This window comes from Solea solea, chromosome 10, assembly GCF_958295425.1.
Source record: "Solea solea chromosome 10, fSolSol10.1, whole genome shotgun sequence".
NCBI classification, from domain to species: domain Eukaryota; kingdom Metazoa; phylum Chordata; class Actinopteri; order Pleuronectiformes; family Soleidae; genus Solea; species Solea solea.
The window spans coordinates 12,567,964-12,595,237 of NC_081143.1; the positions used below are offsets into that span (position 1 = coordinate 12,567,964).

Below are 27,274 nucleotides of genomic sequence, written 5' to 3' on the forward strand. Positions count from 1 at the left end.
ATAATTGCTTGTTGTTTTCTTGAGAGAAAGACGGAAGCATTACAATAGAGGGCTTTTTAAATGTCTACAGTTCCTGCACAACTGGGAAAACTTTGTCCGATGAGGATGAGCACGACGTACGACATTTGTATGAAAATGTACAAAAATGTAAAAATGTGAATTAAAAACCCAAATGAAAAAAATACTACATACTATATTTTAACTACAAGTAAAATGTTTACACACATTACGCACAGTAAGTATACAAAATAAAAAAGTTGTATGTAAAAACTATATTTCTGTACATTTATTATTTATTATTTTTAGTATTATTTTATCATTTGGAACAGCTACAGTGTGAATACTGATGTGTCTATGCAAGTATCTTCATGTTTATATCAGAACCTCATTTGCAACACTCATCACTTTTATTAAAAAATATTAAACATATAGATTAAAAAAGTGAGATTAAACACTAAACGCTCACATAGACATGACCTGTGGTCATGACCCGGTCAGAACAAGGGTCTTTCTGGTACTCCTTGGTTTTGACGTGTGTATGGGTTTGCTCTGGGTTCTCCAGTTTCCACCCACAATCCAAAAACATGTAGATATTAACTGAATACTCTAAAATGCCTGTAGGTGTGAATGTATTTTTTTTTTTTCTTTTTTCTGTCTGTTGGCCCTGCAGTCGACTGGCAACCTGTCCAGGGCTTACCCCCAAATTTTGCCCTGTGTCAGCTGGGATGGGCTCATGTGGAGGATAAGGCAGTAGACAATGAATAGATCGTTGAATTTGATACTGCCAACCCCACAGATGGTGAAGCCAAAAGAAAGAAAGAAAACACTGTTATGTAGAGAGCAGTAGCTGCTCCAGATTATTTAAAAAAAAAAAAAAAATTATAAGTTTAAAAAAAATATGCACACACAAGAAATTTGCACAACTTTACATATTGACCGTGTGTTTGTACCTTTATTTTGAAATGATTCTGACGGTCTAATAATGATAATAATAACACAAGAAACTGTTAAACAACAAGCTACAGTATAGCAGCAACAAGCTTTCTAGATCAGCTATTCCCATAGTGTGGGCCACCGCCCCCTGGTGGCCCACAAATACTGCAGGTACTGCAGGTGGACCTTTCACGGCCCACTTGCAGTACCTGCAGTATTTATGTTTTATTAAATATAAATAAATAAGAAATATTGTGAGATAGATTTTAAAGAAATAATTGTGTTATTTTTCTATGAAAGTTTAATGACATATTTCAACTGATGTTTTCTGCCTGTTAAAGTCTTCTTCATGATGTTGTTGGGTTTAATATAGTGACATTTATCCAGAGTCAGCCGGTCAGCATACAGGCCTAACATTTCACTATTTCTACTCAAAATACATTTGCTAATTTTAATCGGAAATTGTTATTTATGTTGATGGATAAATTACTAAAAACCTCTCAAATATGAAATGGAGCCCAGCTGTAATAACCACATGCATGTGCAAGTTCAGAAATAAACTGAAGTGGGTTGATTTATTATTAATCGGCACTGAATTTTTGTATCACCATGTTCACATACAGTAAAACAATAATATGTATATGGGAATCGCCAATCCTAGTCTTGTGTGTTGATCAGAGTTGATTTAAGGTTTGGACCTCAGAGGGTTTTCAGATTTCAAAGTGGGCCCCGGCACTCTTCAGTTTGGGAGTGGCTGTTCTAGATGAAATACTCCAGGCATTTGTTCCTCTCATCATCCAGCTCTTGGGTCTCAATCTCATACTTTTTCATGGCGATGAAATACTGAGCAAAGGGCTCTCCGAGCATGCTGCAAATCCTGTGATCATCCCCCAGTGCCTCTAGAGCGTCGTCAAGCTTCACAGGAATTGCAAATTCCTTTTGCTGACATGGGGCTTTGCTCAGAGCACTCTCAATGTTCAGATTCCGTGTGATGCCGTCCAGTCCAGCAGCCAGTGTAGCGGCCAGCACAATGTAAGGGTTGGCGATGGCTGAACCAAGCTTGTTGTCTATGTGCGTCTCCCTCCCACCATGAAATTTGATGTTGAAGGAGCTGCTGTTATCATTGCAGCCACAGGTGGCGTACAGCATCTGTTTGGGGTCTTTGATTGTCTTGGCAATGTGACTTCGGCAACCGAGGCCAGGTGACATCAGGCAGCTCAGAGCAGCAGAGTGGGTGAGTAGCCCAGCCAGCCATTTTCTGCCAATCTCAGACAGCTCGCCGACCTTTTCTCCACTGTGGAAGAGGCTATGTTGCCCATTAGCATCCCACAAACTATGGGAGAGCACCCCAGCATTGTAGAGGCCGTCATCAGTAAAGAAGCTGGCAATGTAGCTGTGTTTACGAGCCATTTCTTTGATGCCAGTGCGGAAGGTGAAAGCACTATCTGCAGCCGCGATCCCAAATTCTGGTCGCAGATTGATCTCCATCTGGCCCGGCCCACTGGCAGAAGAAATGCTATCTATGTCTGCACCCATGCAGTACATGTTGTCCACCAGCTGCTGGAAGAAAGGCAGGTCGTGGTTGCTTAGCAGGGTGGTAGCGGGGAACAGGAGCATCTTTGGTCCGATCCGGTCCGGTGTTCCCAGGACACAGCATTCATAGGTGAAGGAGGAATGCAGGGAGAATCCCAAATTTTGGAGCTGGCCGAGGAGCTGCTTGGCAATGAGGCGTGGCGAAGTGCGAAGAGGGCTTCCTGTCACTGTGCAGGGGTCACAGATGACCCGGGCTGTTTGCTCTGCCCATGGTAGCACCCGGAAGGTGGAAAGGTCAGGAATCAAAAGGATATCACTGCTGAAGTTTGCGGTGTTGACATTGTCCACTTCATTAATTTTAGGGCTCAGTGTTAGCTCCAAGTAACTTCTCGGCATTGGAACTCCATATACGGCTTTCTCCTGTGGATGCAACATTTATTTACTTAATCTTTACACTTTCTTTACAAAATATAGCTGAGACAATTGTTACAAGGCTGTGATTAGACCAGAAAAGCTTAAAAACTGCTGTTGTTGACTATAAACAGCAAGATTAATATGCCTACATCCATTTTATAATACATTTTTTTTTTATAAAGTTATAATATTCAAATATTCTTAGCTTTTCTTGGTTCTGTTCATTGAATCATTTTACCCATCCAACTGTATTTTAACCTGACTTTTAACATGAATGTCTCCACTCCCTGCTCTCGTTTGTTAGCAAGTACCAGTCATTCAGCACTTGTACAAGTTGCTTAAATGCTTAGTATTCCTGACACCTGGTGCTAGAGGTAGCTCAGCTGTCCCAAATAACCAACACAACAAAATTGCTGGCACTGTATGTATGTCGTACATTTTGAGCTTAAACGTGATTTGACTGGCTACAGCATCTGTGCTCTAATGTTTGCGCATAATAAGTAGTTTGGCTGGTGCATGCAGTGCAGCTTGGAAAATTCTAAATTGTCTCTACTTCTGCACACAAGTCCCCATTTTAATTTGTGTCTGAATAAAATGAATAATACAATGTATGAATATGTATGAATAAAGAGAACAAGCTATATTTATCTAGATAGATAGATAGATAGATAGATAGATAGATAGATAGATTCATTTTGCACATTCATTTGCATACATGGAAGAAGCGGACTGGCACTGTCTTGGACCTGGACACCCCGTGGAGATCGGTGGCCTCAAAGCGGACAAAGGTGGTGTTCTCTTGGGCGATCTGCTGTTTGATCTGCTGCATGGCTGCAGTGAACCTGTGGTTACCAGAATACTCCACTGTTTGGTTCCTGTTATCTGTGGAAAACAATTTAAAAATATCTGCAACAAACATTTGACAACCATTGATTTCATATTATAACCTTTCCAATTTTGGGAAAAAAATATCCACCAATCCACTGCAAGTCAAATCCGAGACCATTACTGTTTGACTTGATATCAATATAGAATAGAATTAGGCATATAAGTCTGCCAGGCCAACAAAAAGTGTTGACCAACACCCAGTGATGCACAGTGCTACTTAAAACACATACATAGAAAAAAATATATTTTTATCAATTATATTTAAATTAGTAATGTGTGAACTTGGCTTGTAACCGGAGGGTTGCCAGTTGTAATCCCAAAAGGACAAGGGCTGAGGTACCCCTGCTCCCCACTCCACTCTACTCTAGAGGAATCTAGAGGGGAGGAGGGGACACATCCAGTGTTTGAAAAACTGTGTTATGATTCAGGAGTTTATTTGAGATGAAAAGAGTGACAGAAACAGTAAAAAAAATAAAATTACACAGCCAGCTTTAAATGGAATTCATTTCTTAAAATGTCCAATTAAAAATGAAAGCACAAATAAATGTTTTCAAAGCTCCCAGCAGTTTGCCAAAGGTTCAGTGATTTGCTAAGTTGTCGATTTTTCTAAATTTCAATCAAGGATGAACTTTTTTTTAAGGTAGAACTTCACTGACCTGTATGAGAAGTCCCAGTCTCCTCCCAGGATCCGCCACTTGCATATGAGGGTGCACTGACTCCTGGCTGCCTATTTGTGTTGCCATTAGACCTGAATGAGCTGGATGAATCCATACTGGGAGTCACCTGAATAGATGTGCTCTCCCTTCTGGAAGCTACAGGGTAGGGTTTGAATGTGCTGAGCACTCTTTGGGGGTTCCCATGTTCCTGCCATCCACTGGGCCTCCCACCACCATCTCCTCCACCCCTGCTGCTGCTCCCACGGAAGTACGTATAAGGAATCCCTGGCTTCCCCTCATGTTGTACCTGGATACTCAGCAGAGGACTGTCTCTCAGCCTGGTCTTCAGCTCCTGCATGGTTTGTCTGGCAACATCAGGTTCCTTTGTCAAGTCCTCCCCAACGGAGGGTTCATTCATCCTGTGATCACCTCCTCGCTCTGATAGCCTGTGAGGCAGAAGACCAGTTGAGGTCCTGGAAGGAGAGTGGATGATGGATGGACCTCCTCCACTGCTGCTCCAATCTACAGAAGGCACATATCTTCCCGTCACTCTCACTCCCTTCTTGCTGCTCAGGCTCATCCCTGTGCCGTCCGTTTGGTCTTTTTTTCCACTCTTGCTCTCCTGCAAAACACATAATGTGTCGGTCACAGGAATGGTAAGACATAAAAGATCAAGTCTGCAATGTGACTATACATGTATGTATACATGTGCATATAAAGCTAAAAAGTAAGGTGTTAAATTGTTACCTGGAATTCTTCAGTGTCATTCATTTTTCTGTTTGAACTCTTTCATGAAAAATGATTTGACAATTTGATAGCCCTCATGCAAAGACGGAGCTTCTCTCACACATTAATTTTTATAGACAATTGGTACAATAGAGATGGATAAGAAAATTCTTTTAGCCCCTGCAAACCCGCAGTAGTCGGAATGGAAACTGGCACAGGCCGGCTGCTGATGGACACTGAGCCATGGAGCTCTGAGCTCATTGGCTGCTGGTGAGGACAATTCAGAGTCGCTTTTGTTTCACTGCAAAGGGAGAGTGCGGAGCTCAGCAGCTCTGTGTGTCTATGTGAGCAAGTGTTTATTCCAGAGAAACGAAAAAACAACCACACACTTACCAGTGCCAGACAATAGCTGCTGCTGTTCAGGGCCGGCTCTACCTAATTTTGTGCCCTAGGCGAGATTGCTCTCCGGTGCCCCCCCCCACACACACACCCGTCATGTGATTCAGCAGCACCACATTTTAGGAACATTATTGTTTATTCATTTGTTAATATTTATTATTTTCAAGAGAGAACACACAAATGAGGGCGACTGGGAATAGAAAATCATTTTTTTTTTTTTGCGAGGCGCCCCTCCAGCAGATGGCGCTCTAGGCGACCGCCTATATCGCCTATGCCAAGAGCCGGCCCTGCTGCTGTTGATACATTAAATAGCTGCTGCCTGAGTGAACTACTGAATATTTCTTACAGAAGAATCTGAACTTTATGTTTTTCTCCATCAACAAAGTCTCTGATCACATGTTCCCAACACAGACATGAGCTCATGTTTCTGATCCAAAATAATGTTTCTTATTTACATGTCTACAAATTAACATTGTGGTATTCTAACTGCTTGTGGTTTGCTGACATAATGATAGGTGATGATAAGCTTCTCTGGTTGTGGATGTGGTTAATGTAGGAGCCATTATTTTGTTGGTATTTACTTATATATTGATTTGACAGTTTTAAATTTCACGGCAATTACATTTTTTGATTATCTGTATTTTTGTAGTACTTTGTTAATTAAATTGCAGGTTTTGTCTTTGTAGTTTTTCTTTTTTATTTAATATGATTGGTTTGGGCATAGAGGGAACATCACGCATTATTTATGTGATGTCTGGCACACAATTATTCTGTTATTCTTTGTTTGTTTGCTCGCTTTTGGACAAAAAAAACCCCACACAAAATGACAATTGACTGGACATTATGTTTCTTCCCCTGCATTATATTCATATCCATGGTGCAATAGTGGTCTTTTAATTAAGTTTACTATGGTTTTGCATTTTATATTTTGACAAATGTCCAGTACACAATTAAGCAGGGGCATTTCAAACTTTGGGGGCCCCAGGCAAAAGGGACCTGGATGTAAAGAATACAAGGAAACACAAGTGAGGGCAGTATGTGATGAATGTATAAACATGTATTTGTGAAACCTGTTCCACAGTCTGCTCCAGCTGTTATTGACACTTTGTATATTATTTTGAAATAGTTAAGCTTGCTTTTGGGATCTGTGGTTTCTCTGTGTCAATTTGTGTTTTTTTTTTCCACTCTTGTCATGTTTTTGCAGGTCTTCAGTTGTTTTACCTCCTGTTTGACTTTCTGCTTAGTGTCTCGTGTGTCTTGTTCTCATTCTCCTCCTTGAGTTCACTGTCTTCCTGCTGACCATGTCTATTATGCATATTTACCAGCAACGACTGACATTTACATTTACTAGGTCACTATATTTTTTTTATTTCATTTAAGAATGTGTTATGCGTACATAATAGGTTATAAGATAATAAGATAATGTTTTTTCATTAGGTGGTTTAAGCCAAGTCCAAAGTATAAAGTCCTCTTTCTGTTTAGCTTGAAAAGAGATATGGACAATTGGTGATGTATGTCCACGTGTGGGTCAGTCCGTGGGGGTAAACCAACTGGCCTGTGTGCAGCATGGAGATGGAGAGATGTCTGGGCACCTCACATTTTCAGGGTGGGGTTTCCAGAGCTCCATCAAGTTGGATAAACTTCAATGCAGGAAAAGCCAATTGACGTTTTCTATTTCTCTTCAAAATAATATTTCAGTTGGGTCATGCAATGTTGACTATATCCAAGTTGAATTGTCATGGGTTGTACAGAACTAGAAGGTGATAATGTGTTAAAATGTACGTGAACAGATATGTCAGTTAGTATGGAGAACGAAGAATGAGCAATGAAAATCTGTTTCTATGCACCTGTTTCAGTAGATTGTGGGTAGATTATGGTTGATTTTAATAATGTAATATATGAGAATGAATGTAATCTGCTACTTGTACGTTCTTTTGACAGGAATGTGAAAGTGTGAAACAGTGGTCTGATGTAGTTCTATGGGAGACACTGTTGTGTGCAAGGTGTAACTACAAAATGAGAAGTGTTTTATTTTGAAAATTCAGACAGGAAGTTACGGTAAAGAAGGGGGGAGACCACCAGGAGACTTCGGCTCCGTTTGGAGAAACAGCACTGGACTGTATGGTGAAGAACCGTTCACTAATTTTACCTTTTTCTGGAAACCGGCTGTATGATTAAGCTACAATCTTCAATGAGTAAGCATATCCCAGTAAGTTACGTGGTTTGTCTGTTTTTAAACGTGGCTGCCATTTTGTGTATGTTTGAGTTGTTCTCTCAGCGGTAAATCAGTACGTTACCGTTTCCAGCTGGCCTTTTCGATTGAAATCACGGCCTCCTCGGGTCTAATGCTCGAATGCTTATAAAACTCGAATGCTTATAAAATGACCCATGTGTTAGCTTTAACTTCAATAAATGAACCCGGCACTTGTCCTGTTTATTTAGCTGTAATAAATGGTCGATCTGTGTTCTTCTAGGTGGAGCCGCTGTCAAATGCGTAGCTTCCCCGGCTGCTCCCCGGCCAATTAGCACCTACATAAATTGACGTATTTTAATGTGAACTAAATGATACCGCTATACGACATTTAGTCCGTGGGTTTTCACCCACACGAGCTGCCCGGCGCTTAAACGAGGCGCCGTGTTTATCGTCTGAAAACAACGAGCAGTTCTGCCCACCTCGTAACCCACAGGCCTCCACCGCTGTATGATGGCGCCCAGTCTATCCTCACACAAAGGACACTCCACAATCCTCTAATGGAGAGCTCTAAACTCGAGGTCGACCGATGTGGATTATTCTGTGACCGATTCCGAGCTGTAGATGTCAGGGCATCTCCATCTTGGTTATGCACAATCATTTTAAAAAGAACAAATGACGCACTAAATTGCACAACCGTTGGTATGGGATGAGGGGAAAGTTTCCTATCACCGTTATCCCTACTTAAATAGTAATTAATCAACATGTTAATATAATTCTTTAATTATGCATCAGTATATGGCATATGTCATATTCTTAAATGTGGATGAATGAATCCTCTCCCTAATTGATCTCTATTCGCTTCATAGGAATACAATTTGAGAAGATGCTCATATGGACAGTCGTACGTTATCTGACAGCTTATAGATGCAGAGAAAACAAATGCACTCTTGCACACATGTTCATAAAGATTATTGGTGTTAAAAGAAAGTGTTTCAAAATGTAATTCTACTAACACAGGTGACAAACCCCCAATTACATTAGCATTAAAATATTGGTGCTAAATGTCAGTTTATTCCCCTTAAAACATACATCCATAAAAACTACAACTACAAAACGTGTTTTCTAATTCTGAGCTTCTTTTAATTATTTGAAAAAAAACAAACCCTCAAATTGATTAATCAACTATCAGAATGCTTTACAATTAATTCAGTTATCAATTAGTGATCATTTTTATCGTTTAGTTGTTGCAGCCCTCATCTAAGCCATTGCTGCTGTCCTCCGTGTTAAAAATCACCTCTCTGTCTTTTTCTCCTCCCTTTTGTTCTTAGTGTGATGTTTTGTTTTGTGTTTTTTTAACCGAAAATGCTGGTTTTCTGCCGGAAAATACCGGATTAATGAAGTAGGCTGAAGCGGCTTAGTTTTTTTTTTTTTAGTCTGCAGAGCAAAACAGGCCTTCATTTATGACTCATTCCTGAAAGGTGTAAAGGTCAAAAAACATGGTGAATATTTAAGGATTGGTGAAAGTGATGGTGAGTCAGATTTATGATGATGATGATGATGATGATTGGCGGTGATTACAACCCCCTGCTGAAGGCCTCATGGTGAGCTCAGCCTGAGTGGATTTGACCCACATGTCAGAGATGACGCATCTTTTCTGTTGCTCTCTGGCAGTTTTTAGTTTTGCCACTGTTATTGTATTTAACATCCAGACAGGTAAGATATTCTTTCCTGCTTTTTCATATTTCTTCCATGTTTGTGTGGCTTTCTGGTGGCTGCAAATATTTAGTAAAAAGAAAAAGTGCAATTATTTGTTTTTCCACTGCAGCACTTAGCACATACTGGGAGTTACTAGTTAACTGAGATAATCTTAGTCACCACAGAAGAATGATAGGAAGGTGCAACTGAATGATGGAAATGAAAAGACTGGCATTTCAGTCACATGATTTCTAAGCCTCCTCTTTTATTTGCTGAATGTTTAACCATCGCACAATTTACCTTTTATCAATATTGTTTACCTCCTTCACCTTCCTTGTAAACAAAATTGCAATTAGAAAGGATGTAACAAGCAACACACAGACTATTACACTCTTGCTTGTCTTTTGAAAATTAAAATTTGCAAATCTAATCAAAATATCTGTCAATTGCAATCAGACCTTTCTCTCAAAGGGTTTCTCTGCTGCTATTAATGTACTGAGTGTACAATTCTGATGTTTTGTGTGATTGTTTTTATTATTCTGTTTTATTATTGTCACAGGTTAAAGTAATACAAATAGCAAATGACAGAACTGTATGTATTTCAGCACACACTATGTTAAAATCTCAATTTGTATGATTGAATCATACAAATAAAGTAATCAGTACCATCTTCAGTCATAAATAGTTTTAGTGTCATTTCAACACTTTATAATCAACAGATTAATATGAAAATAATCGTTAGTTGCAGCCCTGATACATAGTATAGATTAATGTCTTATTTGCCTATTGACGGTCAACGGAGTAAATAATGACATATGTCCGGCCGGTAAAACTGGCTACATCCCATAGGATTGTTTGCCAGCATTGAACAATGAGCTGTGGGAAGCTCATAAAGCCATATAAATACAGTATATTTCCTGCTGCTTTTGTTTCCTGTTGCATGATATTGGGGTTTTAGGTTGGTGTAAAAAGGCGGCTCTGGAAAGAATCCATTGGTTTGTTTTACTTGGGATTCAAAATGAGTTTCAGGTCCAGTGCTGGACTAACCTGACACTGGAGCCTGCAGTGTGTATGATGTAATTGTGCAACACTACAGAAATGTCATCACCTCAGCAACATATTATTTTTCTGAAAATAACTTTTAAAACAATCTCCAACATCCACAACACAAACTTAGACTACATTACTGAATATTTGTGATTATTGGCGTGCATGCTTTGTGCGCATGCTCAATGTTTTGTCTGTTTTTGGTGTAGCAGGGTTACAGCACCACATACAGGCCTGGCATATATACTACAACTTTTAGAGTCATTTTGGGTGTTGCGTGTGGATGAAGACATTCCTTAAATGTCTAGTGGATAACATTTTCAAAATGACAAAGAAAAAGATAATTCAGGGGAAGTAAAAAGCAAAGCACAGCCCCAGTGACAGTCTCAGTGTGAACCTGTCTTTCTTTATTTACAGTATATCGGAAGCACATTTTTGTCCTTGGAAAGATCTTTTTTGTTAACAAGCCGTTTTCCTGTCTTGCAGCAGTTCTGTGGTGTTCTGGGTCACACATTTATGGAGTTTCTGAAGGGCAGTGGGGACTACTGCCAGGCTCAGCACGCTGCATATGCAGACGAGTGAACAGCCAAACGCACCATCGATCTGAAGCACTTGAGCCACAGGAGGGACCCCGGAAAGTTGGCAGGACCGGGACACCTCCCAGAACCAGCGACAACTCGGCCTGGATGGGGTAACTCCACCCGCTGCACACTGCCCTCGTCGGCTTCCGCCTGGCCAGAATCAAGGTGGAACCAGCCTTGTTTTTATTTTCTTCTTTTCTTTTGTTTTAGTCAAAGAGGAGAGGGTTTGAGTTTCTTTTCTGATTTGTCTACCCCTTTTTGGTCGCCAGCCCTTATTTCTTTATTTCATTTTTAAAGCCTTGCCAACCTCAAAGAAGAACAGAGATTTTTTTTGTGCCTGTGTTTCTTGAAGCTTGTTGGACCTTTTGCATTTGACATTCCTTCCGAGTTTAACTCAGTGTTTACATCGGTGTTTTCACTCTGTGGAAGACTTTTTTGGGTTTCGTTATACATCTTGGTTTTTTTCCGTTGTCACGATGGCTCGTATGAACAGACCAGCCCCTGTGGAGATCACCTACAAAAACATGAGGTTCCTCATCACCCACAATCCCACCAATGCCACCCTGAACAAGTTCATTGAGGTAAGCTAGATTGTCTTAAACCAAAAGATAATTCAACTAGAATATACTGGTGTAACTGTTTGTATATATTAGTGACATTCTGGCTGTTCTTTTTGTCTTGTAATCCAAACATTAAGTTTTATCCTCTGTGTATATGATGAATTAAATAATCATTTTAAAATGAACATTTTCATGTAAATATGCCAGATGTTAACCACTGGCTATCTATAGTGGCATTTGTGTAGTCCCTAGACGGGTTGTTGGAACATAATAAAACAAAGTACATGCATAAAAGGTAAGAAAAAGATCAAGAAACACAAACCAGAATGATAACACCAACAAGCAAGTAAAAACAGCATAGCGTGTGTTACAGCTAGCCAACAAGAATTTTGATTAACTTTGATTGCATTGTGAGCTTAACGAATGGCACAAAGGCAAATATTACACTCCCAGTGTTCACAATAAAGAAGGCTGAGGACAAAGATGATGTTTTGGAAAGCTTTTGAATCTACATGACATGATTTTAAAGTCTTAAAAAACATGTTTGATGAGAAGATAAAACAATCGAATAGTGGATGATAGAGTTTAGGGATGTCCCGATACAACTTTTTCACTTCTGATACGATACCGATATTGCAGCCTTGATTATCGATATCGATCCGATACGATATCAGCACAAATCATACATACTTTAATTACTTATTTTGTAGTGTGGAATGTTAGAATAGGCTTGATCAAGTGATCTTACTTAAACAGAACAAAAGTCAGCAACAGTAGGTATGAGAAAAGCTGACCCATTTATTATTAACCAATGGGTTACATAAATTTTAACCTTCAACATAAGAATATTTGATTTTTTGCCATGTTAATTTCATACAGTCTATGGTTAATTTCATCAGGAGGAAAGTACCAAGTGCTAATGGGGGTGTTTTCAGAGCACCCGTGTTTCACAGGTGACAGCGCGTCTTCACGCCCTTCTTTTCACTATTTTGGATTAGCCCAACCCACACAGGGTGAGTGACTCGTCCCGCAGGTAAACCCGGAGCCCGGTGACCGGCCCTGCAGACGTACTCTGTGTGTGGAGCTTCAGGACACATTTAAAACACAGAAAGCTCTTGGCATGGCTGGTTTTTGGGGTATAATTAACAAACAGAGGCTATTGAAAGTCAACAGGTGGAACTGGTTTCTGAAATAATGTTGTTTTAGCAGCTCGCCTTAGGATGATCTAGCGTGGTGCTAACAGCTAACTCGCACTCGCTGTGCGGCTTCGTAGCCTCTGATTTCAGAGGTTAAAGAAAAACATTTAACCTCTGAAATAGCAGAAGCACACACTTGATGCTGTTGTGATCACGTGGGCTTTACGTGCATCCAACACACAGAGCCCATGTAATCACAACAGACGCTGCTGGATAGAAGTGCTGGAGCGGAATGGACTGTTCGTATCTGAGCGCATATATCGGAGATTTTTAGAAGCAATCCGATATAATCCGATAAGCCGTTTTTTGGCTGATATGGGACCGATATCAATATCGGATCGGGACATCCCTAATAGAGTTGGATGATGGAAACCAGTGGGAAATATATTTAAACAGAGATTTTTTTTGTTTGATTGTTTCTTTCTGGTTCTACCTCACTCATCATCTGACGTATTTTTGCAGGAGCTGAAGAAATATGGAGTCACCACTGTCGTGAGAGTTTGTGAGGCCACCTATGATGCTAGCCTGGTGGTGAAGGAGGGAATCCAGGTCCTGGTAAGTTCCACTCAAAGTGGATTCATATTTATTAACCCTTAGGGCCTTATCAGTTGGTCTTTTCAATAATTAAACAAGATATCTGATTGTTCAGCTTCTTTAATGTGAATATTTTCTGGTTTCTTTGCTCCATAGAGCAAAGCCACAGCCAGCTCTGCACTCTTGTGGTGTTTTGGTTTCCAAGAAACTGGGCCAATGACGTTATTTCCCTCTCCCCCCTCTCCTTCTCCAGGATTGGCCTTTCGATGATGGAGCTCCTCCCTCTAACCAGATAGTGGACGATTGGCTGAACCTTCTGAAACTGAAGTTTAGGGAGGAGCCTGGCTGCTGCATCGCTGTCCACTGTGTGGCAGGACTGGGGAGGTGAGCGCGTCATGTCTCATGGTGGGAATGTGATAAATACAATAGGCACTGGCAGAGAAACCATTACTTTTGTCATTTTTAGCTTTCATGTTTTAGCTTCTACATTGTGAGATGTGTCAGTAGTTTTTACCAATGTCATTGTTTCTTTTTTTGATTGAATTAATAGATGTGATGTGAAAACAAAGTACTTTTTCTGTGCAGAGCTCCTGTTCTGGTCGCACTCGCTTTGATAGAATGTGGGATGAAATATGAAGATGCTGTCCAGTTCATTCGACAGTAAGTTCATATAACTATTATTATAATAAGAAGAAGAAAAACTGTCTGTTGTTTTGCTCGCTTGAAGCTATTTCAGCCTCCTGGCGATTTTAGCTGTCAAAATTAAATAGCACCTTAAATGGAAGTTAATAGGAGTAAATAATTCTATTCACATTTAACAATTTAAAATAAGACCAAATAGGAACAGGTTGACCTACATAACAGATAGAACAAGACTGGGTCTCGCTGCTGATTTCCTGTATCCGTTCCTATTCACAAGGTCCTGTTTCTATTCAGCTTTTGATTTAACGTGATATCGATTCATTTAGTATGAATAGGGGGAGGAAAAACAAACTTGGTTTCTTCGTCACAAAATAAAACATTTTTTCCCCATGAAATAGATATAATGTCCATCCATCCATCTTCTATCGCTTTATCCTCCACATGAGGGTCGTGGGGGGAGCTCTCCCAATCTCAGCTGACATAGGGCGATAGGACACACTCTGGACAGTTTCCAGTCCATCACAGGGACACAGAGACAAACAACCATTCACTCTCACATTCACACCTATGGTCAGTTTTAGAGTGTCCAATTTACCTAATCCCCATATCGCATGTTTTTGGACTGCGGGAGGAAACCAGAGAACCCGGAGAAAAACCCCACACGCACGGGGAAAACTAGGTATAATGTGCGCACTAAATGAATAATATTAATAACATTCTCATGAATAAACTGGAGAGCTGTACAAGTAAAGCGAGCGAAGAGGGCTGAAGCTAATTACAGGTAGCAACGTAACCCCACCGCCGCCTCGCTGAATGCATGCGCACTCCCGCAGCAGTGGATACAAACCCTGTCAGGCAGAACTACCTCGGCAGGACACTTGACCAGAACTGAACTGAACTGAACTAAATTGGAAGGCACAAATGTACCCATGCTATTACACCTCCAGTGATTAAACTTAGTAATGAAGTGTATCTGGCATAATCTGACTTATGTATCTGTGTGATTATTTTGGCTGTGCCACTGTGATGGCTGGTTGTTTGTCAGTTCATGTTGGTTCTTGTGCTCTGATTGTGATGTAACCTGCGTTCCTCACAGAAACATGGTGGTTTCGTTCCACATCAAGTAGATAAGGATGAGTCACGTCCGTAAATAAGTATGATATTGAGCTGATGAGAGTGACTCAGGTGCAGCGAGTGCTTTTCAAGGATGATGAGTCACAGCTTGAAATGTTTGCAGTAGGGATGACCACACCAGTGTTACCGATTACACACACACACACACAGACTGACTTTGATCTCCAGGCTTTATGAAACCACACACACACACACTAAGATTAGATAAGAAATGAGATGAACAGGTTGTATGTGCTTTCAGTTAATAATTCAGTGGATAATAATACTATGTTATATACTACTTATATACTATAATTTTTAAATGGATATATTGATCAAAATTCGATTTTAAAGTGTGCTAGGAACTGACAGGCTGACTGTGATGTGTGAGCCCCCTGTGCCAACCAGCCTGTGTGTCTAAGGCTGGTTCTCTGAAAACATGGTTTCCAGCAGTGGCACAAGAAAACTGACAACTCAACATCAAGCTCACCTATTAAAATCTCTGCCATAAAAATATGTTTGTTGCCTTTCCCCACTGACAACTGTCAACACTCTTGCACCACAGTTGGTGAGTGGTGACGCAGGGTTGACTTGTTTAGGATGGCTGCTTTCACACTGCATTACAGCTGTGATGGATCTTTTTTTTATTATTATTTAGGCACAAATGTTAAATAATTATGTGGTTCACACTGGCTCCATGAGTGAGCCTCATGGCCTGTTTTTTTTTTTTGATCTTCCTTCACAGTTTCAATGTGATTGAAAGCAGGCCAGCATTTCAGCTCCCTGATTACATTTCTTTCCAACAAAGTTTTATTGTGAAATATGTGAAGGAGGGATAGATTTGTTTTTTGAATTTTAAATGTCCCAAAATATAACACATTTGAACTGATGAAGGCAGCAGGGGATCAGCAAGTCCTGTGTGCTGTGATTGTGCAGATTTTTGCTTTGGTCTGTGCTGGGAGTGAGTGGTTTTTAAAATGTGATAGTGATATAAAATGGCAAACATTCTTAATATAGTATAGCTGGTGCAGCACCGTCCAGCACAGTAGTGACACTGTAGAAAAAACTGCAGAGGCAGCATTACTGTGATTCTGGTTGTTTGGACTCAACAGTGACGGCAGGTGATTTATGCTCTTTATATTCTTGATAATCAGCAACTGATGGATAATGTCTTTGCATTTCTTTCAGGAAGCGTCGAGGAGCGTTCAACAGCAAGCAGCTCTTCTACCTGGAAAAATACCGTCCAAAGATGCGCCTGCGCTTCAAAGATTCCAACGGCCATCGCAATAACTGCTGCATCCAGTAGAGCCAAATGCTGAGCCATGCCAACACCACACACACACACACACACACACACACACACATATACACATATACATACACTAAGGAAGAGCTCAATCTAAAGTTGCTAGCTTATGGCAGGCTTGTTTTCTTAGTCATTGTGGTAAAATAATTTTATTTGGAAAACCATGCGCGGTAAAAAAAAATTGACTGTCCCAAAATCGAAGTGTCAAAAAAGAAAAAAGGAAAACAAGTTGTGTGAATCAGGATCGCAGTGTTTCCTCTTTATGTGCCCATTTAAAAAAAAATAAAAATAAATAAAATAAAAAAAAAGCATTAGAAAGGGCAACGCTGAGTCGTGTGTCATTGTAAGATGTTTGATTAATTGTTTTCTCCGTAAACGTTTCCCCAAAGACCTTTATTGGCCACAGTGCGTTTATATTGCCTGAGAATGTGCTAGAAAAAGATATCTTTAATTTCACGTGAGCAATTATTTTGTCCCCTCCCTCATTCAGTTTTAGGGTTCCGTTTTCAAGACTGACTAGAAAGAGGTATGCCTTCCTTAAAATCAGATGGTTCATCCATAAATGCCTTACAATCAAAGTGGAACAAAGGCAATCGAGGCGGGAGTTGCCTCCTGCTGGCATTTGGAAAAAGGTTTCATTTTTCTACTCGGAACAAAAAAACGTTGCCTTTGTCTCGTGCAGGAAGTCTGACACACACTTAAGCCCTTTCAGCAACTATTTTTTAATATAAAATGCTTAATTGTTGCAATATTTGTCAACTTAAAGTCTTGGAACTCGTACTTTTTCTTCTTTCCTCTATCAAATTTTCCATTTACTTAAACTGCCATGTCCAAAATGTGATTTTCACTTTTTTTTCTCTTTTTTTTTTCCCCCGCTTTAAACTGGACTTCCAACGTCTGCGATATTTTGTATGCCTTTTATTTGATGTCCGTAACTTAAGACTTGGATACTTGATGATTTTATGTATTTGAAAAATGTGTACTATTATTATTAGGTTGGCTATTTATACTATCACTGGATGTGTGATTTAGTACCGTGAGCGACAAAGTTGTACCTGTTCACCAACTTGTGAGAGTACATTAAAAGATACACTGAAAATCAACAGTGAGGCATGCGAGTGTTTCTTGTCACAGCTCACCAGCCATTGTTGTGCCGTTAATGACAGCATGGGAAGTGCTGAATATGACGTGTGTTGTGATGTGATGACTCACTGGTTATCTGTTGCTAATACTAACATGAACATTTTATGTGACCCAAAAACATGAACCTTCTCAGGTTTAGCCGTTTTTTAAAATGTAAGCACAAAGGTGAAGTCATGAATTCAGCTTTCAGAAACATTTCAGAGACGTATGTGAGGAAACTAAAAGACACTGCAGCCCCCATTTGTGGGCAGGTGTGGTTCAATTTCAAATGAACTGATTGTCTCACAGAGACATTGATGGTCTTGCATAATCACGCCGGTGTTTACCAGCTCCACGTGAATTGACCCAGACTCACGTCATGGACTGACAAACTGACAATGAAGCCTTTAAAATGTCAAGGCACGCAATTATAACAGGAAACAAAGTTAGATGTGAGAAAAGCTGACCTTGCAATAAATTATTTTTGCAATTTAGTCATAAAGTATAAAATAATATGTTAATATTCAACAAATTAATTAAATTCTGAGAGTTCATCAAGGTGAGCCATTCACTTGGAATAGCCAACAATAATTGAAAACAAATAAAGCTGGTAAATTAGTGTAAGTCATCCTCTCTTAAATCTAGAGGGGGCAGCAGAGTATTATTTCTTCACTAGAAAATTCCGCGTATAAATACTTGTAGTATTTAGACCAGGGGTCTCAAACTCAAATGAGCAGGGGGCCACTGCTGACACTGTCATCTCAGTGGGGGGCCACTTCAGTGTTTGAGACGAGTATCAAAAAAGTGTTTGAGACTGTTTTCAACAGTCTCAGTTTCGTGCAGAAGGCCTTCACGCTCTCATAGGCTGTTGTGATGAGCTGACCTGGACCCTGCAGCTTTAAGATGTTTAGTTGTTGTGTTATATCCACAAGGAATGCCAACTCCATTATCCATTTTTGATCATCTAGTTCAGGAACATCCAGTCTGCCATCTTCCATAACTCAAAACTCAAACTCTAACTCAAAAAATCTCTTCAGCACATTCCCCCTGCTGAGCCAGCACACCTCAGTAAAATACAGTACATCACCATACGATGCTTCGATTTCTTCCAAAAAAGCCTGAAACTGGCGGTGCTGTAATCCTCTTGGCGATTAATTCACTGACCACGTAACTTGCCTCGACTGTAGCATCGCTGTCCTTTCCTTTCCAGCTTTGTGGAAAACTTCTTGCTGGGATAACAGTCCTCTTTGTAGCTTCTCGGCTCGCCTTTTCCTGTCATCTCCGTGGTATTTCTCATACTGCTCTCCATGTTTAGTCGCGTAATGTCGCTTGAGATTATATTCCTTAAGAACGGCAAGTTTCTCTTTACATATTAGGAAGATGGCATTTCCACCAAACTCAACAAAAAAATAGTTTAATGTCCATATTTCTTGGAATTTTCTGTGTTCGTCATCCACTTTTCGCTTACATTTGGAGAGCGACATCTTCTGCTTATTCTTCTTCTCCTACTATTTACCTTTTCTTCTTCTGCGCTTCTCTTTCATGTCGTCAGCACTTCAAGGTGAAATCATTTTATTTATTTATTTATTTATTATTAGGTTTTTTTAAAATTTAACTTGCATGCAAAATTATTCTTGTAATTGTGGAAAACAAATAAATAAAAATAAACTTGAAGGGCTAAATTGCATTTAACTTTTTACATCAAGATGCGGGCCGGATGTAGGGGGCCCCAGGCCGGGAGTTTGGGACCCCTGGTTTAGTATGTCATCCAAAATCAGACAAAAACGTCATAGTTTAGTATGTCGTCCACACAGAAAAATCTCAGACCTGGGATTGAACCCAGCACATTCTTGCAAAAGTAGCATAGTTAAGACCTACTAACCACTACGCCACCACGCCACTCAGGTCTTACAGTAAAATGTCATAGTTAAGTATGATCTTCCAAAAAGTCATAAAAATGTCACAGTTTAGTAGGTCGTCCAAAATGTGACAAAAATGTCGTAGTTTAGTATGTCGTCCAAAATTTACCAAAATGTCATAGTTTAGTATATCGTCCAAAATTTGACAAGAATGTCATAGTTTAGTATGTCGTCCAAAATTTGTCAAACAAGTCATAGTTTAGTATGTCGTCCAAAATATGACCAAAAAGTCATACTTTAGTATGTAATCTAAAATGTGCCAAAAAAGTCATAGGTTAGTATGTCGTCCAAAATATGACCAAAAAGTCATACTTTAGTATGTAATCTAAAATGTGCCAAAAAAGTCATAGGTTAGTATGTCGTCCAAAATGTGACAACAATGTCATAGTTTAGTATGTCGTCCAAAATGTGACAAAAAAGTAATTGTTTAGTATGTCGTCCAAAATGTGATAAAAAAGGCATAGGGGAGTATGTCGTCCAAATTTGACAAAAATCTCATAGTTTAGTATGTGGTCCAAATTGTGACAAACAATTCGTAGTTTGTTGAGTGCGTGTGTGTGTGAGTGTAACGTATAACGACATGTGTCAGCATTGCAACAAACCCATTGGCCTAATGGATAAGACTTTGGACTCCTAAAACAGAGCTTGTGTGTTCAATACCCATGGGACAGCCCAGTTATAGTAGAGTACGGTGTCCAAAATGTGACAAAAACATCATAGTTTAGTATGTCATCCAAAATGTGACAAAAATGTCATAGTTTAGTATGTCGACCAAAATTTGACAAACATGTCATAGTTTAATATGTCGTCCAAAATGTGACAAAAAAGTCATAGGTTAGTATGTCGTCCAAAATTTGACAAAAATGTCATAGTTTAGTATGTCGTCCATAATTTGGCCAAAATGTCATAGTTTAGTATGTCGTCCAAAATTTGGCAAAAAAGTCATAGTTTAGTATGTCGTCCAAAATTTGACAAAAAAGGCATAGGTTAGTACATCGTCCAAATTTGACAAAAATCGCATAGTTTAGTATGTCGTCCAAATTGTGACAAAAAATGTGTAGTTTGTCGAGTGCGTGTGTGTGTGAGTCCAGAATGTAACATATAACGACATGTGTCAGCATTGCAACAAACCCGTTGGCTTGATGGATAAGACATTGGACTCCAAAAACAGAGGTCGTGTGTTCAACCCCCCGTCTGGGGTGAATATCCTTGGCACAGCCCAGTTATAGTAGAGTAAGGTGTCCAAAATCTGACAAAAATGTCATAGGTTAGTATGTCGTCAAAAATGTCATAGTTCAGTATGTCGTCAAAAATGTCATAGTTTTAGTATGTCGTCCAAAATTTGACAAACATGTCATAGTTTAGTATGTCGTCCAGAATGTGACAAAAATGTCATAGTTTAGTATGTCGTCCAAAATTTGACAAACATGTCATAGTTTAGTATGTCGTCCAGAATGTGACAAAAATGTCATAGGTTAGTATGTCGTCAAAAATGTCATAGTTTAGTATGTCGTCCAAAATGTGACAAAAATGTCATAGTTTAGTATGTCGTCCAAAATGTGACAAAAATGTCATAGTTTAGTATGTCGTCGAAAATTTGACAAAAATGTCATAGTTTAGTATGTCGTCCAAAATTTGGCAAAAAATGTCATAGTTTAGTATATCGTCCAAAATTTGGCCAAAATGTCATAGTTTAGTTTGTCGTCCAAAATTTGGCAAAAAATGTCATAGTTTAGTATATCGTCCAAAATTTGGCCAAAATGTCATAGTTTAGTATGTCGTCCAAAATTTGGCAAAAAAGTCATAGTTTAGTATGTCGTCCAAAATTTGACAAAAAAGGCATAGGTTAGTACATCGTCCAAATTTGACAAAAATCGCATAGTTTAGTATGTCGTCCAAATTGTGACAAAAAATGTGTAGTTTGTCGAGTGCGTGTGTGTGAGTCCAGAATGTAACATATAACGACATGTGTCAGCATTGCAACAAACCCGTTGGCTTGATGGATAAGACATTGGACTCCAAAAACAGAGGTCGTGTGTTCAACCCCCCCGTCTGGGGTGAATATCCTTGGCACAGCCCAGTTATAGTAGAGTAAGGTGTCCAAAATGTGACAAAAATGTCATAGGTTAGTATGTCGTCAAAAATGTCATAGTTCAGTATGTCGTCAAAAATGTCATAGTTTTAGTATGTCGTCCAAAATTTGACAAACATGTCATAGTTTAGTATGTCGTCCAGAATGTGACAAAAATGTCATAGTTTAGTATGTCGTCCAAAATTTGACAAACATGTCATAGTTTAGTATGTCGTCCAGAATGTGACAAAAATGTCATAGGTTAGTATGTCGTCAAAAATGTCATAGTTTAGTATGTCGTCCAAAATGTGACAAAAATGTCATAGTTTAGTATGTCGTCCAAAATGTGACAAAAATGTCATAGTTTAGTATGTCGTCGAAAATTTGACAAAAATGTCATAGTTTAGTATGTCGTCCAAAATTTGGCAAAAAATGTCATAGTTTAGTATATCGTCCAAAATTTGGCCAAAATGTCATAGTTTAGTTTGTCGTCCAAAATTTGGCAAAAAATGTCATAGTTTAGTATATCGTCCAAAATTTGGCCAAAATGTCATAGTTTAGTATGTCGTCCAAAATTTGGCAAAAAAGTCATAGTTTAGTATGTCGTCCAAAATTTGACAAAAAAGGCATAGGTTAGTACATCGTCCAAATTTGACAAAAATCGCATAGTTTAGTATGTCGTCCAAATTGTGACAAAAAATGTGTAGTTTGTCGAGTGCGTGTGTGTGTGAGTCCAGAATGTAACATATAACGACATGTGTCAGCATTGCAACAAACCCGTTGGCTTGATGGATAAGACATTGGACTCCAAAAACAGAGGTCATGTGTTCAACCCCCCCGTCTGTGGTGAATATCCTTGGCACAGCCCAGTTATAGTAGAGTAAGGTGTCCAAAATGTGACAAAAATGTCATAGGTTAGTATGTCGTCAAAAATGTCATAGTTCAGTATGTCGTCAAAAATGTCATAGTTTAGTATGTCGTCCAAAATTTGACAAACATGTCATAGTTTAGTATGTCGTCCAGAATGTGACAAAAATGTCATAGGTTAGTATGTCGTCAAAAATGTCATAGTTTAGTATGTTGTCCAAAATGTGACAAAAATGTCATAGTTTAATATGTCGTCCAAAATGTGACAAAAATGTCATAGTTTAGTATGTCGTTCAAAATTTGACAAAAATGTCATAGTTTAGTATGTCGTCCAAAATGTGACAAAAATGTCATAGTTTAGTATGTCGTCCAAAATTTGACAAAAATGTCATAGTTTAGTATGTCGTCCAAAATGTGACAAAAAAGTCATAGGTTAGTATGTCGTCCAAAATTTGACAAAAATGTCATAGGTTAGTATGTCGTCCAAAATTTGACAAAAATGTCATAGTTTAGTTTGTCGTCCAAAATTTGGCAAAAAATGTCATAGTTTAGTATGTCGTTCAAAATTTGACAAAAATGTCATAGTTTAGTATGTCGTCCAAAATGTGACAAAAATGTCATAGTTTAGTATGTCGTCCAAAATGTGACAAAAATGTCATAGTTTAGTATGTCGTCCAAAATGTGACAAAAATGTCATAGTTTAGTATGTCGTCCAAAATTTGACAAAAATGTCATAGTTTAGTATGTCGTCCAAAATGTGACAAAAAAGTCATAGGTTAGTATGTCGTCCAAAATTTGACAAAAATGTCATAGGTTAGTATGTCGTCCAAAATTTGACAAAAATGTCATAGTTTAGTTTGTCGTCCAAAATTTGGCAAAAAATGTCATAGTTTAGTATATGGTCCAAAATTTGGCCAAAATGTCATAGTTTAGTTTGTCGTCCAAAATTTGGCAAAAAATGTCATAGTTTAGTATATCATCCAAAATTTGGCCAAAATGTCATAGTTGAGTATGTCGTCCAAAATTTGGCAAAAAAGTCATAGTTTAGTATGTCGTCCAAATTGTGACAAAAAATGTGTAGTTTGTCGAGTGCGTGTGTGTGTGTGAGTCCAGAATGTAACATATAACGACATGTGTCAGCATTACAACAAACCCGTTGGCTTGATGGATAAGACATTGGACTCCAAAAACAGAGGTCGTGTGTTCAACCCCCCGTCTGGGGTGAATACCCTTGGCACAGCCCAGTTATAGTAGATTAAGGTGTCCAAAATGTGACAAAAATGTCATAGTTTAGTATGTCGTCAAAAATGTCATAGGTTAGTATGTCGTCGAAAATTTGACAAAAATGTCATAGTTTAATATGTCGTCCAAAATGTGACAAACACAAAAATGTCATAGTTTAGTATGTCGTCCAAAAATTGACAAAAAAAGTCATAGTTTAGTATGTCGTCCAAAATGTGAAAAAAAGTCATAGTTTAGTATGTCGTCCAAAATGTGAAAAAAAGTCATAGTTTAGTATGTCGTCCAAAATGTGAAAAAAAGTCATAGTTTAGTATGTCGTCCAAAATGTGAAAAAAAGTCATAGTTTAGTATGTCGTCCAAAATGTGAAAAAAAGTCATAGTTTAGTATGTCGTCCAAAAATTAACAAAAAAGTCATAGTTTAGTATGTCGTCCAAAAATTGACAAAAAAGTCATAGTTTAGTATGTCGTCCAGAATGTGACAAAAAAGTCATAGGTTAGTATGTCGTCAAAAATGTCATAGTTTAGTATGTCGTCCAAAATGGGACAAAAATGTCATAATTTAGTATGTCGTCCAAAATGTGACAAAAATGTCATAGTTTAGTATGTCGTCAAAAATGTCATAGTTTAGAATGTCGTCGAAAATTTGACAAAAATGTCATACTTTAGTATGTCTTCCAAAATTTGGCAAAAAAGTCATAGTTTAGTATGTCGTCGAAAATTTAACAAACATGTCATAGTTTAATATGTCGTCCAAAATGTGACAAAAATGTCATAGTTTAGTATGTCGTCCAAAAATTGACAAAAAAAGTCATAGTTTAGTATGTCGTCCAAAATGTGAAAAAAAGTCATAGTTTAGTATGTCGTCCAAAATGTGAAAAAAAGTCATAGTTTAGTATGTCGTCCAAAAATTAACAAAAAAGTCATAGTTTAGTATGTCGTCCAAAAATTGACAAAAAAGTCATAGTTAAGTATGTCGTCCAGAATGTGACAAAAAAGTCATAGGTTAGTATGTCGTCAAAAATGTCATAGTTTAGTATGTCGTCCAAAATGTGACAAAAATGTCATAATTTAGAATGTCGTCCAAAATGTGACAAAAATGTCATAGTTTAGTATGTCGTCCAAAATGTGACAAAAAAGGTTATGGTTTAGTATGTCGTCCAAAAATGTCATAGTTTAGTATGTAGTCCAAAATTTGACAAAAATGTCATAGTTTAGTATGTCGTCCAAAATGTGACAAAAATGTCATAGTTTAGTATGTCGTCCAAAATGTGACAAAAATGTTATAGTTTAGTATGTCGTCCAAAATCTGGTAAAAAAGTCATAGTTTAGTAAGTCGTCCAAAATTTGACAAACATGTCATAGTTTAATATGTCGTCCAAAATGTGACAAAAAAAAGTCATAGTTTAGTATGTCGTCCAAAATGTGATAAAAAAGGCATAGGTGAGTATGTCGTCCAAAATGTGACAAAAAAGGCATAGGTGAGTATGTTGTCCAAAATGTGACAAAAAAGTCATGGTTTAGTATGTCGTCCAAAATTTGACAAAAATCGCATAGTTTAGTATGTCGTCCAAATTGTGACAAAAAATGTGTAGTTTGTCGAGTGCGTGTGTGTGTGTGAGTCCAGAATGTAACATATAACGACATGTGTCAGCATTACAACAAACCCGTTGGCTTGATGGATAAGACATTGGACTCCAAAAACAGAGGTCGTGTGTTCAACCCCCTGTCTGGGGTGAATACCCTTGGCACAGCCCAGTTATAGTAGATTAAGGTGTCCAAAATGTGACAAAAATGTCATAGTTTAGTATGTCGTCAAAAATGTCATAGGTTAGTATGTCGTCGAAAATTTGACAAAAATGTCATAGTTTAATATGTCGTCCAAAATGTGACATAAATGTCATAGTTTAGTATGTCGTCCAAAAATTGACAAAAAAAGTCATAGTTTAGTATGTCGTCCAAAATGTGAAAAAAAGTCATAGTTTAGTATGTCATCCAAAATGTGAAAAAAAGTCATAGTTTAGTATGTCGTCCAAAATGTGAAAAAAAGTCATAGTTTAGTATGTCGTCCAAAATGTGAAAAAAAGTCATAGTTTAGTATGTCGTCCAAAATGTGAAAAAAAGTCATAGTTTAGTATGTCGTCCAAAAATTAACAAAAAAGTCATAGTTTAGTATGTCGTCCAAAAATTGACAAAAAAGTCATAGTTTAGTATGTCGTCCAGAATGTGACAAAAAAGTCATAGGTTAGTATGTCGTCAAAAATGTCATAGTTTAGTATGTCGTCCAAAATGGGACAAAAATGTCATAATTTAGTATGTCGTCCAAAATGTGACAAAAATGTCATAGTTTAGTATGTCGTCAAAAATGTCATAGTTTAGTATGTCGTCGAAAATTTGACAAAAATGTCATACTTTAGTATGTCTTCCAAAATTTGGCAAAAAAGTCATAGTTTAGTATGTCGTCCAAAATTTAACAAACATGTCATAGTTTAATATGTCGTCCAAAATGTGACAAAAATGTCATAGTTTAGTATGTCGTCCAAAAATTGACAAAAAAAGTCATAGTTTAGTATGTCGTCCAAAATGTGAAAAAAAGTCATAGTTTAGTATGTCGTCCAAAATGTGAAAAAAAGTCATAGTTTAGTATGTCGTCCAAAATGTGAAAAAAAGTCATAGTTTAGTATGTCGTCCAAAAATTAACAAAAAAGTCATAGTTTAGTATGTCGTCCAAAAATTGACAAAAAAGTCATAGTTAAGTATGTCGTCCAGAATGTGACAAAAAAGTCATAGGTTAGTATGTCGTCAAAAATGTCATAGTTTAGTATGTCGTCCAAAATGTGACAAAAATGTCATAATTTAGAATGTCGTCCAAAATGTGACAAAAATGTCATAGTTTAGTATGTCGTCCAAAATGTGACAAAAAAGGTTATGGTTTAGTATGTCGTCCAAAAATGTCATAGTTTAGTATGTAGTCCAAAATTTGACAAAAATGTCATAGTTTAGTATGTCGTCCAAAATGTGACAAAAATGTCATAGTTTAGTATGTCGTCCAAAATGTGACAAAAATGTTATAGTTTAGTATGTCGTCCAAAATCTGGTAAAAAAGTCATAGTTTAGTAAGTCGTCCAAAATTTGACAAACATGTCATAGTTTAATATGTCGTCCAAAATGTGACAAAAAAAAGTCATAGTTTAGTATGTCGTCCAAAATGTGATAAAAAAGGCATAGGTGAGTATGTCGTCCAAAATGTGACAAAAAAGGCATAGGTGAGTATGTTGTCCAAAATGTGACAAAAAAGTCATGGTTTAGTATGTCGTCCAAAATTTGACAAAAATGTCATAGTTTAGTATGTCGTCCAAAATGTGATAAAAAAGGCATAGGTGAGTATGTCGTCCAAAATGTGACAAAAAATGTGTAGTTTGTCGAGTGCGTGTGTGTGTGAGTCCAGAATGTAACATATAACGACATGTGTCAGCATTGCAACAAACCTGTTGGCTTGATGGATAAGACATTGGACTCCAAAAACAGAGGTCGTGTGTTCAACCCCCCGTCTGGGGTGAATATCCTTGGCACAGCCCAGTTATAGTAGAGTAAGGTGTCCAAAATGTGACAAAATGTCATAGGTTAGTATGTCGTCA

The 27,274-nt window shown here is 38.2% G+C and overlaps 2 protein-coding genes across 3 annotated transcripts; one reads left to right on the forward strand and one right to left on the reverse strand.

Annotated features, from left to right (window-relative positions):
* Positions 1-507: 507 nt before the first annotated feature.
* lgsn (lengsin, lens protein with glutamine synthetase domain) lies at positions 508-5,431 on the reverse strand. Its single transcript, XM_058640970.1, has 4 exons — positions 5,172-5,431; positions 4,425-5,046; positions 3,596-3,762; positions 508-2,886 (listed from the first exon to the last, which is right to left on the reverse strand). Exons 1-4 carry the CDS (start codon positions 5,193-5,195, stop codon positions 1,693-1,695), a joined length of 2,007 nt encoding a protein of 668 aa, XP_058496953.1. The 5' UTR covers positions 5,196-5,431; the 3' UTR covers positions 508-1,692.
* A 5,664-nt stretch (positions 5,432-11,095) lies between these two features.
* ptp4a1 (protein tyrosine phosphatase 4A1) lies at positions 11,096-17,520 on the forward strand. 2 transcript variants are annotated; one of them, XM_058641287.1, is made up of 6 exons: positions 11,096-11,231; positions 11,560-11,647; positions 13,285-13,377; positions 13,610-13,740; positions 13,942-14,016; positions 16,300-17,520. In XM_058641287.1, the coding sequence occupies exons 2-6, from the start codon at positions 11,591-11,593 to the stop codon at positions 16,415-16,417; spliced, it is 474 nt and encodes a 157-aa protein (XP_058497270.1). In that variant the 5' UTR covers positions 11,096-11,231; positions 11,560-11,590; the 3' UTR covers positions 16,418-17,520. The 2 variants fall into 2 exon arrangements, with proteins under 2 accessions (XP_058497270.1, XP_058497269.1); XM_058641286.1 differs by lacking the exon at positions 11,096-11,231 and having other exon boundaries at positions 11,526-11,647.
* Positions 17,521-27,274: the final 9,754 nt, after the last annotated feature.